The sequence below is a fragment of the Schistocerca americana genome, chromosome 1, assembly GCF_021461395.2.
Source record: "Schistocerca americana isolate TAMUIC-IGC-003095 chromosome 1, iqSchAmer2.1, whole genome shotgun sequence".
NCBI classification, from domain to species: Eukaryota; Metazoa; Arthropoda; class Insecta; order Orthoptera; family Acrididae; genus Schistocerca; species Schistocerca americana.
In genome coordinates, this window is record NC_060119.1 from 995,078,421 (window position 1) to 995,098,643 (window position 20,223).

At 38.6% G+C, this 20,223-nt stretch overlaps 1 protein-coding gene across 2 annotated transcripts in view; it reads right to left on the reverse strand.

Annotated features, from left to right (window-relative positions):
* LOC124616003 (protein TAPT1 homolog) overlaps window positions 1-20,223 on the reverse strand; it is a 140,642-nt gene that overhangs the window by 87,992 nt on the left and 32,427 nt on the right. For both annotated transcript variants that reach the window (XM_047144216.1, XM_047144225.1), the window contains one exon: window positions 20,039-20,136. In XM_047144216.1, the coding sequence (XP_047000172.1) occupies window positions 20,039-20,136 (98 nt within the window). The remainder of the gene's footprint in view (window positions 1-20,038; window positions 20,137-20,223) is intronic.

Below are 20,223 nucleotides of genomic sequence, written 5' to 3' on the forward strand. Positions count from 1 at the left end.
AATATGATTTATTACCTATGTTATTACATATGTTTCTTTATTAATGTTCATCCTTGACACTACACAAGAATATTGCACATTGTCTGATTTTTAACAACTCAAAGAACAGTTAACTTGTTTGTTACGAAACACCTCATTCATAACTCATGTGACAATTACATGATACACATTTGAGACAAAACTTATGGTAATGGAAAGTCTTACAGATTCTGTGTGTGAAATAAATATTTTGTTTACAGCTATCACTTGGTATGGAAAGATAGGTGTTGGAAATACCGATGGTGCTAGGAAGTTAGTGAGAGGATTTTGAAGTATTTGCTTAATGGAGATAATGAAAGAAGTTTGTGATAGAGGGGAAATAATGTTACAAGATGATGACGATGATGATGATGATGATGATGATGATGATTACCATCATTTATGATTGCAGAAATATAGTAGATAACATTATGATAAAAATAGTATGTTTTGAAGCTGAAAAGTTAACTATTATAAGAAGTATGTCCAGTAAAGTATGTTGTTGTGAGACAGAGAATATAAAGTAAAATTTGATTTGGTATAGCTTCCACCTGGAATTTTCAATCAAATTTTGAACTGAAGGAATGCTCAGGCTAGCAGAAAGATCTGTGATGTAGTGGTAAATGTTAATTTACAGTGACAATATGAAAGGATACACACACACACACACACACACACACACACACGGCCACAGTCTCGGGGCACTAATGCCTGGAGTCAGTGGCCACACGTGTGTGAGTTGTTCTTGTATGAAAGTGTAGTTTTCTACTTTGGAAGAAGGACTTTGCCCGAAGCTGAAATATTACTAGCACTCTTGTTCATTGTGCCTATCTGTGACTTAACAGTTCATCGACGTGGTGAGCAGTAATCCCAGTACTCTTCAGTTCATTTTACCATTTTTGTGTGTAGAACTCAGTAAATCATTAAATACAGCTTCTGGGGTAACAGTTGTGTAAGTAATGCTTCTGCTTGTGTCATTCTTACATATAAAACTGCTATTAATATTTCAAACAATGAAAAATCCAGGATGGAATGTAACAATATTGTGAGAAGGAAAGTTGCTACACACCATATAGCGGAGAGGCTAAGTCACAAATAGGCACAACAAAAAGGACTTTCACAATTAAAGCTTTCGGTCATTAAGGCAATTGTCAAGAATAGACACACATAAGCACATACACACACTTACGCAAACACAACTCACACACACAACTGCAGTCTCAGGCTACTGAAACCACACTGCGAGCAGCAGCACCAGTGCATGATGGGAGTGGTGACTGGGTGGGGGAAAGGAGGAGGCTGAGGTGGGAAGGGGTAGGGACAGTATGTGGAGGGGAGGGGGGGACGGACAGTCAAGTGCTGCAGGTGAGGCGGAGGTAGGGGTGAGATGCAGGGGGGGGGGGGGGGGAGGTAGTGGAAAAGGAGAAAAATAAAAAGACTAGGTGTGGTGGTAGAATGACGGCTGTGTAGTGCTGGAATGGGAACAGGAAAGGAGTTGGATGGGTGAGGACAGTGACTAATGAAGGTTGAGACCAAGAGGGTTATGGGAATGAAGGATGTATTGCAAGGAAAGTTCCCACCTGTGCAATTCAGAAAAGCTGGTGTTGGTGGGAAGGACCCATATGGCACAAGCTTTGAAGCAGTCAATGACATGAAGGGATATTGTGTTTGGCAGCATGTTCAGCAACACAGTGGTCCACTTGTTTCTTGGCCACAGATTGTCAGTGGCTACTCATGCAGACAGAGAGCTTGTTGGTGGTCATTCTTACACATAATGCAGCACAGTGGTTGCAGCTTAGCTTGTAGACCACATGACTGGTTTCACAGGTAACCCTGCCTTTGGTGGGATAGGTGAGGTTAGTGACTGGACTGGAGAAGATGGTGGTGGGAGGGTGTATGAGACAGGTCTTGCATCTAGGTCTATAACAGGGGTATGTACCATGAGGTAAGGGACTGGGAGCAGGGGTTGTGTAATGATGGACAAGTATATTGTGTAGGTTCGGTTGATGGCAGGATACCACTGTAGGAGGGGTGGGAAGGATAGTGGGCAGGACATTTCTCATTTCAGGGCACGATGAGAAGTAATCGAAACCTTGGCACAGAATGTAATTCAGTTGCTCCAGTCTTGGGTGGTACTGAGTTACGAGGGGAATGCTCCTCTGTGGCCGGACGGTGGGACTTTGGAAGGTGGAGGGAGACTGGCACAATAAGGCACAGGAGATTTGTTTTTGTACAAGGTTGGGAGGATAATTACAGACAGTGAAGGCTTCAGTGAGACCCTCAGTATATTTCGAGAGGGACTGCTTGTCACTGCAGATGCGACGACCATGGGTAGCTAGGCTGTAAGGAACAGGCTTCTTGGTATGGAACGGGTGGCAACTGTCGAAGTGGAGGTATTGCTGGTGATTAGTAGGTTTGATACGGACAGAGGTCCTGCTGTAGCCAACTTTGCGGTGGAGGTCAATATCTACGAAGGTAGCTTGTTGGATTGATTAGGACCAGGTGAAGCAAATGGGGAAGAAGTTGTTGAGATGCCGGAGGAATGTGGATAGTGTGCCCTCCACCTTTGTCCAGATAGAAAGATGTCATCAATGAATCGTAAACATGTGAGGGGTTTAGTATTCTGGGATTTTAGGAAGGATTCCTCTAGATGGCCCATGAGTAGGTTGGCATAGGATGGTGCCATGCGGGCGCCCACAGCCCCGACCTTATAATTCTACCTGCGGACTGTTGTTTTGAACCGCAAGGATTACCTGGTGGAAGAACTCCGCCAGCTGTCAGATACGTCCACATACAAACCTTGCCACGATGACCTCATTCCAATATTCCAGCAGGTTCTCCAGTCATTAATCAAATCCTTAGGCCCATCCCAGAACCTCTCCCTGGAGTCCATCTCTCTACTCACCCCTACGACTCCCCACACTCCTACCTTCTACATGCTTTCTAAAGTCCATAAACCTAACCACCCAGGACGCCCCATTGTGGGCGCACACTGTGCCCCCACTGAGAGAATCTCTGCTCTCATAGACCAAAACCTGCAACCTATTACCCGGATCCTATCCTCCTATATAAAAGATACCAACCATTTCCTGCACTGACTGTCCACAGTTCCTGTCCTGTTGCCACACGGTGCCCTGCTCGTAACTGTTGATGCCACCTCCCTGTACACTAACATTCCTAATGCCCATGGCCTTACCACAATTGAACACTACCTTTCCCAATGCCCCACAGATTTCAAATCAACAGCCTCCTTCCTAGTCGCGAAGACGAACTATATCCTTACCCACTATTACTTCTCTTTGAAGGCATTATCAACAAATAAATCCGAGGTATGGCTATGGGCATCCGCGTAGCACCATCCTATGCCAACCTACTCATGGGCCATATAGAGGAACCCTTCCTAAAAACCCACAATCCTAAACTCCTCACCTGGGTCCGATTCATTGATGACATCTTTCTCTCTGGATCGAAGGTGAGGACACCCTATCAACATTCCTTCAGAACAACTTATTACCCATTTGCTTCACCTGGTCCTTCTGAACCCAAAAGGCAACCTTTCTAGATGCTGAACTCCACCTCAAAGTTGGCTACAGCAGGATCTCTATCCATATCAAACCTGCTAATCACCAGCAATACCTCCACTTTGACAGCTGCACTCTTTCCATACCAAGAAACCCCTTCCGTACAGCCTAGCTACCCATAGTCATTGCATCTGCAGTGACAAGAAGTTCCTCTCAAAATAAAATGAAGGTCTCACTGACCATTGTTATCCTCCCACCTTGTACAAAAACAAATTTCCCATGCCTTATCATTCCAGTATCTCACAACCTCTCAAAGTCCCACTGTCGCCACAGAGGAGCATTCCTCTCGTAACTCAGTACCACCCAGGACTGGAGCAACTGAATTACATTCTCCTCCAGAGTTTCGATTACCTCTCATCGTGCCCTGAAATGAGAAATGTCCTGCCCACTGTCCTTTCCACCCCTCCCACAGTGGTATTCTGCCCCCCACTGAACCTACACAATATACTAGTCCATCCTTACACAACCCTGATTCCTAATCCCCTACCTCATGGCTCATACCTCTGTATGGACTTGTCTCGTACATCCTCCCACTACCACCTACTCCAGCCCAGTCACTAACATCACCTATCCCATCAAAGGCAGGGCTACCTGTGAAACCAGTCATGTGGTCTACAAGCTAAGCTGCAACCGCTGTGCTGCATTATGTGTAAGAATGACCACCAACAAGCTCTCTGTCCGCATGAATAGCCACCAACAAACTGTCTCCAAGAATCAAGTGGACCACACTGTTGCTAAACACTCTGCCAAATGTCAATGACAGTCATGTGCCACATGGATCCGTCCCACTGACACCAGGTTTTCTGGACTGCGCAAGTGGCAACTTTTCCTGCAATACATCCTACATTCCCATAACCCTCCTGGCCTCAACCTTCATTAGTCACTGCCCTCACCCATCCAGACCCTTCCCCGTTCCCATTCAAACACTACACAACTGTCATTCCATCACCACACCCAGTCCTTTTATTTCTCTCCTTTTCCGTACTCCCCACCCCATTGCACCTCTCTCCTGCCCTCCGTCTCACCTGCAGAACTTCACTATTAATATTTCATTATTTTATAGTCACAATATAAAATTAATATCTTTCAAATAATTATTTCTTTTTTATTTATGTACAATTGAACACAGACTAACAAGATACAGAATCCTGTATTGCAAATAAATTATTTAAAAATTAACATTTATAGCGCTCATCATGTAATCTTTCAAATCTCTAAAAGTCTATAACTATTTTTGGCAGGATCCTTTATTTAAAAATAACCCAGTTCTAGAATGGAGTCATTTGAGTTCATATATTATGCGACTACAAACAAGTTGTAAATAAATTGGAGTAGCATATGTTTTTGAGTGGGTTCTGCCTTAAGCAAAACACTATTTTGTTTTTGTCCCAGACATGTTTCACTGTAGTTGCACCATCATCAGTGGTTTATTTTTTTTATTGTTATGGCTGTTAAACTTAAGGAATGTTCTTTACCGTTTAAATACATACAAATATTAGTTTCTAAATTGTAATAACAGGTTTTTGAGGAGCACACAAAATTGTGTATTCATACCTTCTTATCACATGGTCTGGTTTTTCTGCAGTATTACATTTTTATAGCGTCTGTTTTTCTTTACAGTTCCTCACCTGCAACTATATACAACTTAATGTAGGCAAAACATTTACACAAAAATTACAATTTCTAAACTGTTGGGGCTATGCCTGAGATTAATAATTTACGTGAAAGGTTGTGTGTGTGATTCATTTATTACTTGCTTTCCTTCAACTATGGCCTTTTGTATTTGATAATTTTCTTCAATAATTATTTTTGTGGGTGGCTGTTGCTGCATTTGAGAACTTTCAAATCTGTGTTGACGTCTGTTGGGATATGTTCTGTGTATCTAGTATTAAAATTTCTGCTTGTCTGTCCTATATAAACTGATTTGCAGTCCTGACATGTTAGTTGGTAAATACCAGATGTGTTGTGTTTGTCTGTGCTTGTGTTGGTTGTCCTTAGTTTCTTCTGTGTTGAGTTGTCTGTCCTGTAGGCTATTTTTAGCCCTTGTCTTTTGAGTATATTGCCTATTCTGTGGGGTGCTTTGTTGTTGTAGGTGAGAGTGAACCACTTGTTTGTTGTTGTGGGTGTTTCTTGTTTATGTGTGCTTGTTTGTGTGTTCTGTGTTTTTGTAATTTGGTGAGAAGGTTTGTGTGTATTGGGTGTATTTTCAATTTTGTTTTAATTCTGTGGTTAAGTTTATCTATAGTGTTTGTGTCATGTCCTTTCTCTACAGCTATTTGTCTGATTGTCTGTAATTCATTGTTATAGTTGCTTTCAGTCAGTGGAGTTTTGTTCAGTCGGTGTATCATATATTGGAAACCAGCTAGTTTGTGTGTAGTTGGAGGATTGGAATGTTTGTGAATGGTTGTGCTGGTGGTGGTTACTTTCCTAAATATGGAGAATTGGTGTTAGTTGTTGTCTCTGTATATTGTGAGGTCAAGGAAATTTAACATTTTGTTGTTTTCTGTTTCTAATGGCATATGACATCATCTACATAACAATACCAATATATTATCCGGTATTGTTTGGGTCCTACTATTGTTTCAAATATTTTGTTTTCAATGTGATTAAGAAAAATGTTGGCTAGAAGTCCACTGGCTAGTGACCCCAGTGTGGCTGTTGTGGGCATGTTGATGTCTTTGATTTTTCATATCAGCTCTTCGTTGTTGTGTATGCTTCTGTTATTTATGTATGTGTAATGTTACTGTAAGTATGTGTGCATTTCTCTGGCTAAGTGGTATGTGGGTGCACTTCTGAAGTTGACAACGGGGCATATTGGAATGACCTTTTTGTGGAACTTTAGTAGGTGTTCAGTGTGGGTGCATGGGTGTTCTTTTGTTTCACCCATTTCGCTTTCTGTTTTGTGATTGTGTGTGAGATATTTTTAGAAGTGCTTGTGTGTTTTACTCGTATATTTGTGTTGGGTCACTGGTTAGCTTTGGTATGTTGTTGTCTTCCAGAAATTTTAAGGTTTTATCTTTGTATTCATCCTGTTATATAATTATCATGGTGCTGCCTTGTCTGTTCTTGTAATCAGTGCCTTGATGTTTTTAAGTTTGTTTTTTATTTTCCTGCATGTTTTTTCTTCTTCCGTTTTTGTTCCTGTCAATATGTTGTTCTTGTTTTCCTTTATTATGCATCTTATTTCTTCTGCAACTAACTCTCTTGTCAGATCCGCATTGAAGTTTTGGTTACTGTTTCCTTCTTGTTGTTTTATGATGTATTCACTTTCTGTGACGAGATTCTCCACTGTCTTGTGTGTAATGTGTGTGTGTTGAAATTGTATTTTGGGCCTTTTTCTAGAAAATTTATTTCTTGGTTAGATAGTTGTATATCAGTAAGGTTGACCAGACGTTTGTGGAATGTGTTGTTTGTTTGCTTTCTATTCTTATGTGTAATGATTTCACTTTGTTTTAAGAGGGCATTTAGTTTTTGTTGTTGTTTATTCCATTTGGTTTTTATTTGTGTTTCTGTGTTTTGCTTGACGTATTCATGATATCATTAAATATTTCACAGATTTTGATGTGATTTGCTAGTTCCAGGTGAATTTTGAATAGTTCAACATTGAGTTCCTGCTTTTATGTATGTAGGTATCTAATTTCTTGCTTCAGCCACTCAATTTCAGCTTTGTGTTTGGCTCCTCAAAAACCTGTAATTACGCTAAGGCGGAACCCACTCAAAAACATATGTTATTGTTAAAGCAAACACAGACAAAAGAGCTTCAACATCAAGATGATCAAATTGGAGTATTTAACAAAATTGGAAGTTGAAGTTAAATCATAAAAAGAATGCCAGTATCACTATTTCCACTTGCAGAATACAAAAGTCAAGAATAATTCAGAAAAATAATGAAATGTTGCAAGGAAATTTTGACAAGATCTATTAGACAAAAGATAAGTAAAGGTATGTCATACTTTGTGACCTCAGACATTTTTTAAAAAACACTACAATATAACCACCTTTTTGTCATACACTGGAATTACAAATGAAGACAGAATTAAGTGCCGGACCACACACTTAGAAATTGTTGAGTGACGTGCAGTTAGTAATCTAATGAAATACGTAATAAATGACAATATTATGAAAGGGATAGACTTCTCGTCACCATACAGTGGAAATATCGAGTCATAGACACAATGAATTTCCCATGCAATCCGCACATGTGACAGTTTGTTTAATGGGTGTATACCATGTGTTCTGAGGACATTTGTTGACTGAACTTTATCAGGGTGTATACGTGGGCAAGGAAAAAAAATTTCCGGATTTCCCGGTTAAAAATACACTTCCTCCCGGGTGAAAATACACTTTTTCCGTGTTAAGTGACAGTATACTCTTCTTCGGCACTGTAAAACTCATCAATTCTTTGAATGTTTATGTTTTTATATACCGACGTTTTGAAAGACCTTTGATGTGCAGGAACATGTACGCTGCGTATTTCCGTATTACGAAGGTATAAATTTGAATTCCACCAAACACCGCATGTCACTTTCCGAAGCATTGAAATCGAGATTGCGAGGCGCTTTTGTAAGCCATAGAGGTGGCAAAAAATAACGTAACTGATAGAAATAACCGGTTACTGAGAAGTAACGGTTACTGCGATAATCGTTCCTCTGATTCTGGCAGTTATTTCAATAACTGTTTAGTGTCAACAGTGCCTCGCGCCATCTGTTGACCGAATATGGTACTGCGCATTTGGAGGCGTTCTATAGACCATGGGAATAACTGTGAGACTGCGCGCCATCTGTTGATAAGAACTGTGTACTATTTCGTGGGCCTTCGTTACTTTTAGCATAAACAATTAAATAAAGTTAATGTCCGAGCCGTGGCTGATAGGAGCTGCAGTACAGGCATTAACAAGTACGGTCCTTCCCTTAAGCCACCGCCTTACGTGTTAATTTAGCTTGGACGGGTAGTACAAGGAAAGTTACTAAGGAATTCGAGCGACTATGGAAATAACTGTCAGAGCCGGTATTCTCCTCTGGCAGTTATCGTTATTGGCTCGTAGTTCTAGTTCTCTGGTAGTTATCGGGCTACCACCACAGATAACCTGGAAGCTGGTAACGGAATAACTGTGTGTCTAGACGTTCCTGACTCGGTGACTCCAGTTAAAGGTCGTAGTTCCAGGTGATATTTCCAGAGAGGATAGTAACTGGAGCGAACAAATATTTTCGTACTGCTACGGAAATAGCCGCTGGCCATCACGAATGACAAATAACATGTCAGAAAGTATAACATAATACAGTGGAATATAATAATTATTATCCTCATCATTTGTCAGGAGATTGTCAAAATACGTGAATATATCACAGTAACTGCTAATATTTACAGAATTGGTACACTGACAGAATAAAACACAGTTACGTACTTTTAATAAATTTATCGTACACAGAATACCCGATCTTGACTGTTGCAACCAAGTGCTGTCAAAACTGAAATATAGCAGAATTTTTACCTAAGCTGGTCTATCAGTCTCTGTTACGATATTCATCTACAGAGCAGAAGGAGGGGTCACTGGAAGCGTCTGATTCCACCCGTCTGCTTCGACGTAAAGGTGTTGTCGAGTGTGAATGTCATTACGGCACGGTATTTATGAGTTGGTTTTTGTGTGTGTGTGTGGGGGGGGGGGGGGGGGGGGGCTGTCGATCTAGGTTGCAGTGCCGGAATTTGCTGGTGGTAATTAATTTTTTTTTTTTTTCTAGCTGTGATGTTTTGTGTATTTATGAAGTATTGAATGTGATTTAATTTATGTAGGGGTGATTGATTTGTGGACTTTTGGGATTGTGGTTTTATTTTTCGCAGTTGTAGGTGTTGGTTTTTTGGCATCAGTAGCTGTGGTGGACCTATATAGGTCACCGGATAATGACCGATTCCCATTTTCATAATTGTGTGTGTTGATGTTTTAGCATCGTCATCTGAGTTTGACCTATGTAGGTCAAGGGAACTGTCTGATTCCAATTTTCGTACTTTTAGTTGTGGGTATTGGTATGGTCACCTATAGTTGACCTATATTGTTCAAGGGAAGTGTCCGATTCCTGCAGATTTTTGTTGGTGTAGCAGAATGCTGTATTTTTTTTCTTTTTGTTCTTCATTTTGTGTTTTGGGATCATGGTGTGTTTTTTTTACTAGCTTGTCCTCACCCTAAAACCCCCAACTTCCCGCAGTTGTCCCATTGGTTTGATTGTATTTTTGGTGGGAAATGTTATTGTATTATTTATATGTATCTTCGTGTTTGTTGCCATGTGTATGTAGTGACGTCATAGACACACTTAAAATAGACATTTCCGGCATATTGATGATGGGTGGAATCAGACACTTATGTATCAAATAGTCATTCAAACACACTGTAAACCGTGCCTTATCTGAAACCAAGTTTTTAATGGTTGCTGACTTGCTGGCAGCTTATTGAAAATGCATGTTCCTGAATATTGGACCCCTTTTGGACCAAGGTAAGTAATTTTAGGTCTTTATGTAGATTGCTGTTCCCATTTCTAGTACTGATATTATGTATTGAGCTATTGGTTGGAAATACTTGTAACAAATTTCATTAAGGAATAAATATACTAGGAAGCAGTGGTTAGAATACAAAGTTCCTTGAACAGGTTCCTACATGATGTTCTTGAATTGATACCACAAACGATTTTTATTACACGCTTTTACATGCGAAAAACTTTTGCTACGTTTGATGAGTTACCACAGAATATGTTCCCTTATGAAATAATAGAATGAAAAAATGTGGTATGCCCTTCCCAACTGAATTTATTCTCGAGTTGTAGTCCCAGAAATGTAACACTGTCAACCTTTTCGATCTGCATGTCTTCATATGTTATAAACATGCTGTCGCTGGAGAAATCGAGCAGTTTGCAAATCTGACATAAAACTTGGATTAGCGTACTCACACTTTCCCCAATAGGACTAGCTTTTACAGCACAGGAGTAAACGAATCTGTCACATTACGTATATTTTTTGTTGTATTACAAGACTGTACACTTTATTCTATTATGTGAGCAGCACAAGAAATTAAGCTTCGAATTTAACCTACAGTACTCAGTTTACATATTACTTCATACTTAAAAACGCACGTTGTTAACATTTTACTTAAACAGTGCTTTGGCGAAGTTCCGCGTACTTTCTGTCGCAGCTGCGAAGATAATATTTCTAATAGCGACCGATAACCTACAAACATATAATCTGAAACACTAATAATCGTTCTAACATCAACTAAAATGTACCCGGAGTTAATAAGCTGAGGTTATGACACGAGTCATACGACATTCCTGCTATTTCACACTACTCGCAGTTCTACTGATAACTAAACTGATGGATTCCAACTATGTCGTTATTTAACTGTCGGAGTTATCGGTATTCGCTAGCGAAAAATAACTTGGCAGTTATTAATAACCGTTAACGATAACGGTTATCAAAGAATAACTGGAACTGTGATAACGGTTACTCCAGAATAACCGTTTGGCCCACCTCTAGTAAGCCAGTCATAGCTCATTGTCACGTGATTTTGCCAGCTGATGACTACAGCACGGACACGTGATGTAGTAAGCCAATAGCAAGACCACTCTTAAGTAGCGCGAACACACAAATAAGAAAAGTTAATGGTTCAAATTAATATACATAGCATTCACATATAATATTGGTCTCTAAGATTAATAAGCTGGAAGAGGAGCTAAGCTTCCACATATAATGCTGATCTTTTTTGCGCGTGTTACACTTTAAGATACATCACACAAATGTGCCAGCAAAATTTTTAATAACGACGTAAATGTTTGATTTTCTGGGCTCGAAATTCTTCTAAATGGTCGTCCCCAAAGAGCTGATTTTTAAATGAAAGTCAAACGTTTTGTTATTTAAGTAATTCATCGTAATTCTCGCACATAGTTCATCTTGCGTAAAAGGGAATTGGGTTTGAATGTAACGCTTTTCAAACCACCATTCGCAATATTTTCCTGCGACGTGTTAGTAATAGGTTCGTTTCAGCAGTTCGAAGAGAGCGCCAGATAATAGGCGTCACCACGCTTACGCAGCTACGATGACGCAGAAAGCCCATATGTTCGTACGTGTAAAACATTAAAAGATCTTACATTATGTCATAAAAGAAACAAGACATAAGAGGATACTTCAAGAGCATCAGAATTTCGTGAGCCATGCTAAAATGCATAATTCGGCTTAAAATGCACATTCATATCTCCAGATTCGTATGCGAATTTTCTTGGAATACCAGTACTATATTATCTCATGTTTGGTTCTTTATTATGGCATAATGCCATACGTGCACTTGAAATGCAGCGAACAGTTGACACTAGCCAATACTGTGAAATTAAACACCTCGTTTCAAATAAAACAGAAAAGATTAATGAACTTCATTGTTCTTCAAGACGATTAATGCTTGACTGTCAGGAAGGTAGAAATAAAATCTAAAACTAATACCATATTTCAGCTTTCCGTAATTATGCGAATTATTTTAATTCATTTTATAACTCCCGGCCGCAAAAATCCGTTTGTTATCATTTAACGTGAGAGCAATAAACTAAGAGAAAACAACAAAATCACTGAACGTAAACACAGGTCACGTGGAGACGATCCATCTCCCCACCACAACTCAGACTGTTGTGGTCATCAGCGCCAGATTTACTATATTCCCGAACTGGGGCAATATTAAGTACTGGCGCCCAGCCATATTTCTGTAACCAGAAGCGAAAGAAGGTACTACTCGTACGCGACTCAACTGCGCATGCGCATGAGCCCGCCCGCAACTGCTAGAACGAATCTAATGTAAACAGTTGTCACGTCACGGTTTTTTTTTTTTTTAGTCTACTGACTGGTTTGATGCGGCCCGCCCTCATCGGAGGCAATTTGTTGTTAGGAAGCATTGCATAATCTTCCTAAAGCCTTTGACACACTTTGCTGTCGGCAGACGCTTGTATGAGCACTGTGTTTTTTCGTTCTATACGGCGCATTTCCTTTTAAGTTTTATTTTAGTTTTTTTTTCTCTCGTTTATGTTTTGTTGCTGCGTATTATTCTGCAATAGCGGGATACAGTAATATCCTTTGTTAGAGTATTGGTTCTTACCAGTCAAAATCACATAAATTTAGCTGAAAACTAAAACAATGAAAAATTCCCGGGTTCTTCCCGGATCTCCCGGTTGTCCCGGGTCGTATACACCCTGTTTATGCAGTTATTCATGGCATATGAGTTTTAAATTAATGTTGACAATGTAGCCACATATGCAACTAGGGGCACAGTTGAAAATGGGCAATGCCCAAAACTGATTGTGTGAGAAATAAAAGATTTTATACGCAGTCTGGTGGAGAAATGCCATCCTTCAAACTGATAATGTTGTCATTATTCCATCCCAGACTTTCCACTGTTTGAAATACTTAGTAAATGTTAGATGACAGATAAGCTTCAGGGTAATCTAGACAGAGAAGTAATGCAAAGCAGCCATCAACTCAAAGATTAGTTCGAACACCAAAGTGCTTTACTACTCATAATCATATTCCAGGTGGTATTGACACAGACTGCAGTGGAGGCCCCACATGCTACAGGTTCACTCTAAACATATCTGTACCACCTACTAGACCACACTGGAATATACTACAATCTCTACCCATAATGTATGTAGTGTCCCCCTCTTCCTTCCCACAATCAGTACAATATTTTAAAAAAATACCCCACTTCCGAACAGTATAATGGCTAGGAACCTAAAAATGTAGCATCTGTTTTTGGTAAACTAGAATATACTTTTTTAAGTAAATAAATGATTACACATATAAATTTAAAAGACTCTGAATCTTCCTGTTACTAGCATGTTACATCCTGTAGTTTACAACTGCTTCATTAACTACTACTGTTTCCTCAATCTCTTTGAAGAAAGAAACAAGACAGGTATTTCACAAATAACTTTTAAAAATCTGAATTTTTGCTGCTCAAAAGAAAGTAGTGTACATATCTCATGATTGCCCATCTTCAGACCATTTATACTGAAATGTAGATACAGAATGGATTTAGAGGGAAGTCTGATAATAGCAGTAACACACAAAATATATGATATACAACAAAAATTAAAAGAAGAAATTGTACCAATGATGATATGTGATGATGGTGAATGAATAGAGCAGCTTTTGTGATTCCACTAACATCAACTGCCAAAGAAAGTAATGTAGCTCCGTCCACTAAATATCGAATTATGTCAGCGATAACCAAAGAGACATACAGGACATAAAACAATAAGGTGCATACAGAATACTTATACAAAAGCTAATAACAAATTAAGCAAATAGATACATCACTTTATATAAAATGAACCTAACTGCTCCATTTGTCACTAGCTTTTGTGTAACTGTTCTTTATGTATCTCACTGTAACAACTGTTTTACATCCTGTATGCCTGACTGGCTATAACTAGTGTAATTCGGTATGAAATGGGAAGAGTACTGCATATTTAAGAAACAACTACGTTGTTGTCCTTAGTAGCTCACATTCGTTCACCACCATCACCTACCATCATGGGCACAATTTCCTCTTTCTATTTATGTTATAGACCATGTATTTTATATGTTACTACTATTACCAGACTCCCTCTATTTCATTATAAACAGTCAGCACTGTTTTTAATCCATTTTTAAATCTCAGCATTTAGGGAAATAACAAAAAAGCTAACTCTGGGTGGTTGTGCATGGATTTGAACCATTGCCTCTTGAATATGAGTCTCACACACCTCCTCGTTCAGTAACTATTGGAAACCCATATACGAGGGCTATTCAGAAAGTAGGGAACGTTTCCGTCTGACGCCTCTACGTGCGTGCCAATCGTGTACATTTTGGTATGTACGTGCTCGGCAGCTCAATCGGCATCCATCGGTGAAGCGGGAACATCTCTGCGCATCTGGTTTTTTTTTATATTCGAATTTGAAATGTGTGCTGCAATTGAAAATCCCTCCAGTTGTGAAACGTGGTCTGTGATATGGTTTTTGTTGGCAAAAAACCTAAAACCTATAAAAATTTATCGTGAACTGTGCAAAGTGTACGGAAACAACATAATGAGTGAATGTTCTGTCCAGAAATGGTGCATTCGGTTTAAAAACGGCCAAACCAACGTTCATGATGAAGAGAAGAGTGGCACCTGAGATTGTGACTGACGAGCTTGTCGCTAAAGTTCATGAAACGATTTCTGAAAACCATCGCTTCACAATAACGGAGCTTTCGCTTTATTTTCCACAAGTTTCACGGACTTTGTTGTTTGAAATTGTCACTCAAAAGCTAGGCTGCCACAAGTCTCAGGTGGCAGAATTTTACGATGAAGGTCTTTCAAATGTGTATAACAAAATGTATTTCTTGTACTTAGTTTTTTTTTCTAATGCCAAAACGTTCTCTACTTTCTGAATAGCCCTCGTAACTAAAGCTACAAAAAGATAATATCCAACATATATGCTTTCAAGCCTTTCAAGATGAACTGGCCATTAGTTGTCTTAAAAACTTCTCTCCAAAAATACACAAGTAAATTCACCCAAGAGAGCCTACAGAACTCACATCTACAACAAAAAGGCTCACCCAAGCTGTTTTGTAAGTGGTCAGAAAGTGATATTCCATTGTGTTTTTCTTTTAGCTCATTTGTCTTTTAATTTCATGTATAGCTACTTTTCCTCTTTCTAAGTTGTTTTAGCACATATGATATACAATGACTATGTGATAATTTTAGAGATTATCTCCACATTTGTTTTTTCAATGAGTGTGATATACACCTCTACAATCAGGCACTACTACAGTTATTAAACCAGAAGCCCTGCATGCCAGTGAAGCCCTCAAGGCTTCACATAAAAGATGACATGAAAAACACCCTAAAAGAAGAAAGCAAAAGTGTAATTAAGGTTCCTGACATCATACAAACTGGGGCCCAAACAAATCAGAAGTTGGTTAAAGACTACAATCCTGAAAAACAGTACAAAAATTATCCAACCCCATGGCAGATATCCAAAAAAGAAGATTAAAATTCTATGGACACATCCACAGACATTCAACAAGACTTCCCCAAAAAATTTTGACACCCTTGGAACGACTGAAAACTACACCTTGGATTCAACACATAAAAAAATATTTAGAAACAACCCAGATTAATTCCACAGACAGAAATTTGTACAGTTGTAAAAATTGACAGGTGGGAAGGATAGGCGCAGAATGAAACTATGAATAAAAAGTGAACAAAACAGACTAAAGAAAGAAAGAGAATTTGTGGAGAGAAAAAAATGGAAATTCAGAAAACTGATTCAAAAAGCTTTGTATGATCCTGTAGGATCCAGTAACACTTAATAAACGTACCAAAAGTATCCACCCTGATGAAGGCTGCCTGCAATAATAGCAGAAACACTGGTAATGTTATAATATGCGGTCACACTTCAAGAATGATTTCACTGAAATAGACTCTGTCCATGAAAACCTACACTTTTATATGCACCATAATATCACATCTGAAAAATAAATTACTTAACTGGCAATACTTCTCATGCAGAATTCTCACATACAATAGATCATCATTCAAATATTCAGTAGTCTGTCACCATCCAGTTTTTTGGGTTTTGGGAAAACAATAACAGTTCTCTGCCTAAAATTGGTTCTCTCTTTTTTAGCACTATTTAAGTTTGCAGCAATAGACAATTGTTTCTATCAAAAAGTAGAGGCATTTTCACATAAGGCAACAGAATGATTCACTGACTGAAGGCTTCTCAAGGTTATCTTCCTTTTCCCATCCAACTAAACAATTACAAAATCTGCGGAGCACAGCTTTTGAATTTGTAGCAAATAAACCTTGACTAGCACATTACTGGGCCCTTTTTGATTCATAGCCATATATTCTCATACTTGACAACACTAAAGAGAGAACTGACAGGGTATTTAAAGTGGAAGTAGAAGCAAAATGAAAACTCTTTGGGTTGCCCAGAGAGACTCCCGCAATGCGGCAGATAAGAGCATCTGAAATGACAGAAATAAAATGACATCAAACAGTACTGTTTGGTCTTTGGCTGCTGCCAATGTTAGTTAGCAGACAACATTATGTTTAGGGTAACTACCGTATTTACCCGATTAGAGAATTAGATTTTTTCCCAAATTCATCATCAAAAAATACACGGTTGTCTTCTAATCACAAATTAAAATAGTGCTACTGAGGTTAACATTTTTACATTGTTTACTAGTGTTTATAGGGATCGTCTTTACATTTGTGGATGAAGCTTTGGCTACTAAGGTCACATGCAGATTTATTTTGAAAAATTTGGAAGGGGCAAATGATACTCACTTTCAAACAGGCTCATGACTTCCCCGATATGTCAAAACACTCGATACACTGTCAACGTTGTTAGAACAGTCACATGACATTTGACTCGTGAAGTGCTAGTGCAAGGGATGCGTGAGAAACTATGAACTAATCACCAGAACAATCTATTTCTCTGCTTAAATTCTGATAGTTTTGTGAAACACAGGAGAAAATAGCACTAAATCTGTCATCTTACAAATTCTTGTTGTATTTGAATAGATTTTCAATAAATGTTCTCATACATGTAAGGGTATCGTGTACAAACATTACAGTAATCCTGATTTTTAAGTAAAGGTAACATTCAAAAGTGGAAACGTTGTCCTTCAAAAAACAGTATTTTATTCTGGACCCAGATTGGCATTTTATATGATTATGAGAGACTGTAATGATTTACTTAGTGGGTTGCAAATGAGAAATTTGGATGCTGTTAACAGACGCCAGTAGATGGTGGGATTAGTGAAATTCAAGAGTTGATTCAAATCTTTTATTTATGTATAAGTTGCTGCTGTTACATATGACTTGAAAACTAGAAGATATTGCAGTTTGTGTCTCACAGTTGCTCAAGCACAGCACTAGGTAAGGTTGGAGGAGAAACAGTGGTATCAGCCTAGCTGCGAAGAAGATGAGTGTGGGGAGGGGAGTGGTGAGCAGGCAGCAAATACCATCTGATTGCCAACTATTGATATCTATACCATTTATTTTGCCTTTAGGAGCATCTACCATGTTTAAACTGCAGTTTGCCTGAATTCATTTGAGGTTGAATTGAAATGACTTAAAAAATGCACAAATACTCAACACTGGTATTTATTTCTACAGGAGACTGTAAAAGCCTAGACAGAGGCCAGTGACATACTTATGTGTTTTGTGCTGCAATGTTGTCAACGTTCACTGGGACACGACTGGAATGAAAGGGGGTGTGTCAGCTGCCAGTCCTATGTAGTCAGTGGGCAGACGATGTGTTTGGAAGCAAGAGACACAGTAACATTCTAACATCGGCACAGAAGTGAAATACGATACGTATTTGGATGAAAACAGCTGTGTTCTAAGGTCCTGCAGTATCCACAACCCTCAGAAATCACAACCTATTTGGAACAAACAGCAAATATTTATGACAACAAAGATATAAATTTCACAGCTCAGCCGTTAGGATGATGATAATGATACCATAGACAACAGGGTTGGTAAGCGAAAAATGTAGAAAATAAAATAGTCACAAATTAATATAAACCATTTCTTTTTGTTTATTTTATTTCTCAATGTATTTTCAAACTGCAGATGTTCAATAAATTTATAATAGGTATAACATTACCTGTTTAGGCAGATATTTTATGCCAATAAAACAGTTTGTCATTCGATGAGTCAAAACATGTTAAAAGTAAATTTTTCTCAAGAAACCAAGAAACCTCAAGAAAAAATGGGGGTCACCTTATACTCAGGTAAATATGGTACATCTATGAAACCAGAAGAAAGAAACAGAGTTAACAATGACTGAAATGTTGAGTTTCATAGACGTCAAAAACATCTTAGTTGTTGGCACGCTATCTTCATTAAACACTGTGCAACCAGCGAGGTTAAGTTGGTAGCAAACAAACAACAATACAGGTCAACACATTTCAACATATATCAATTCAGTTACTCCCAAGCAGCTACCTTGCAGGCTGAAAGTCCCACGCACATAAGCAGTTCTTTAACAGAACCCGCAACTGAGTCCTACAATTCCATATGCAGCATGTATCTTCCAGAGACCTTTCACTTACCTGACAGCTGATGAAGGCATCTAAGCATAACTTACAAGCACCCTGACACACTGCTGTGTTCATGCAGAGGTGCATTTTTATTTTATTTTACAAACACATTATTATGCACCTACTCCTTCCAAATAAGGCTTTGCCAGGATATCATTTTTGTCCATACCAATACAGCAACCAAAAATTGGTTACTGAGTCAACATCTGAACATCTGTGTACATATATTAAAGCTATTTGAAACTACCAAAGGTAAAAATCACTCATCTGGATACAATCTGCCACAAAATAGCATTTGCTATGTAATTTTTATTTTCAGCCTCAAATTTGTACTTATGCCTAGTAATGCCACACTTCCACCTTCGTTTAACATGTAGAATTTTGCTTGTATTTTTTTACTAACACAACATATTTGTTCAATAGGAAGTGATGAAAACTTCTGTGTAACGTGCTACAAGAGAGAGAGAGAGAGAGAGAGAGAGAGAGAGAGAGAGAGAGAGAGAGAGAGAGGAGGGAGAATAAAATGAGTAAAGATACTCATTGTATAGTGTAAAGAACGAGTACAGTAATTGAAAAGCGCGTAGAAATGAAGCTGAATGTGATATTTCGGCTTTCATACTTACAATCAAATCCTGAGATAAAGATTGTGTGTACATTAATTTTTTTTCAGGGCTAATTGAATATGAAAATATAATCGGTAGGAACAAACTACAATTGTCCTTTCCCATTCCGATCACCAAACAGTGTCAATGTTAAGCAGCTACAGGAGTCAAAAGAAGAAGTTTAACAATATAGCTCTGCCTCTGAACTTCTCACATCATCAGAGCTCATGTGCATAAATACAATCTTACCACATACTTGCGGCACACACACACACACACACACACACACACACACACACACAAAATCACATTCTCCAAGTGTGGTTTGCGTATGTGTGTGTGAGGTGGGGGAAGGGAGAAGATGAGGGAGGGGAGAAAGTGTTCCGCATATGAACATAGATTCAAAGGCTAAGCAAAAATGCTAATTCTTCTTGGATACCTATCAGCTACTTAACACTTGTATCGTGTTACCTTAACGCAGTTCATAGTTGTTTGCATTGAGAATTTTTTCACTGCTACGTTAACACTGCAACAAATAATGCATTATTATGATTTTTCCATAGTTTTTAATGCAGTTCTGGTGCCAGTGTACAAAGGTTTAGCAATTACCATGTTTATACAGTTAAAAAAACAGTGAAATTAGACTGCTCATAACAGCTTTTGTATGATGTGAGTGACCCCTCCAAGTTTAGACCCACTCAATACAATTCATACGCAAAAAAAAGAAATTATACGTACCCAAAACATCCTCTGACTGGCCGGCTAATAACAGACCACAATGCCAATATAAATCGTAGTGGAAGAAATGTATACACAAACAAAAATGAATCAGCACACTGCAACAGAAGAAATATTGAACACACCATCAACAATTAGAAAATCAATCCAACAGAAGTTTATTAAAATGAGAGAAATAAATATAA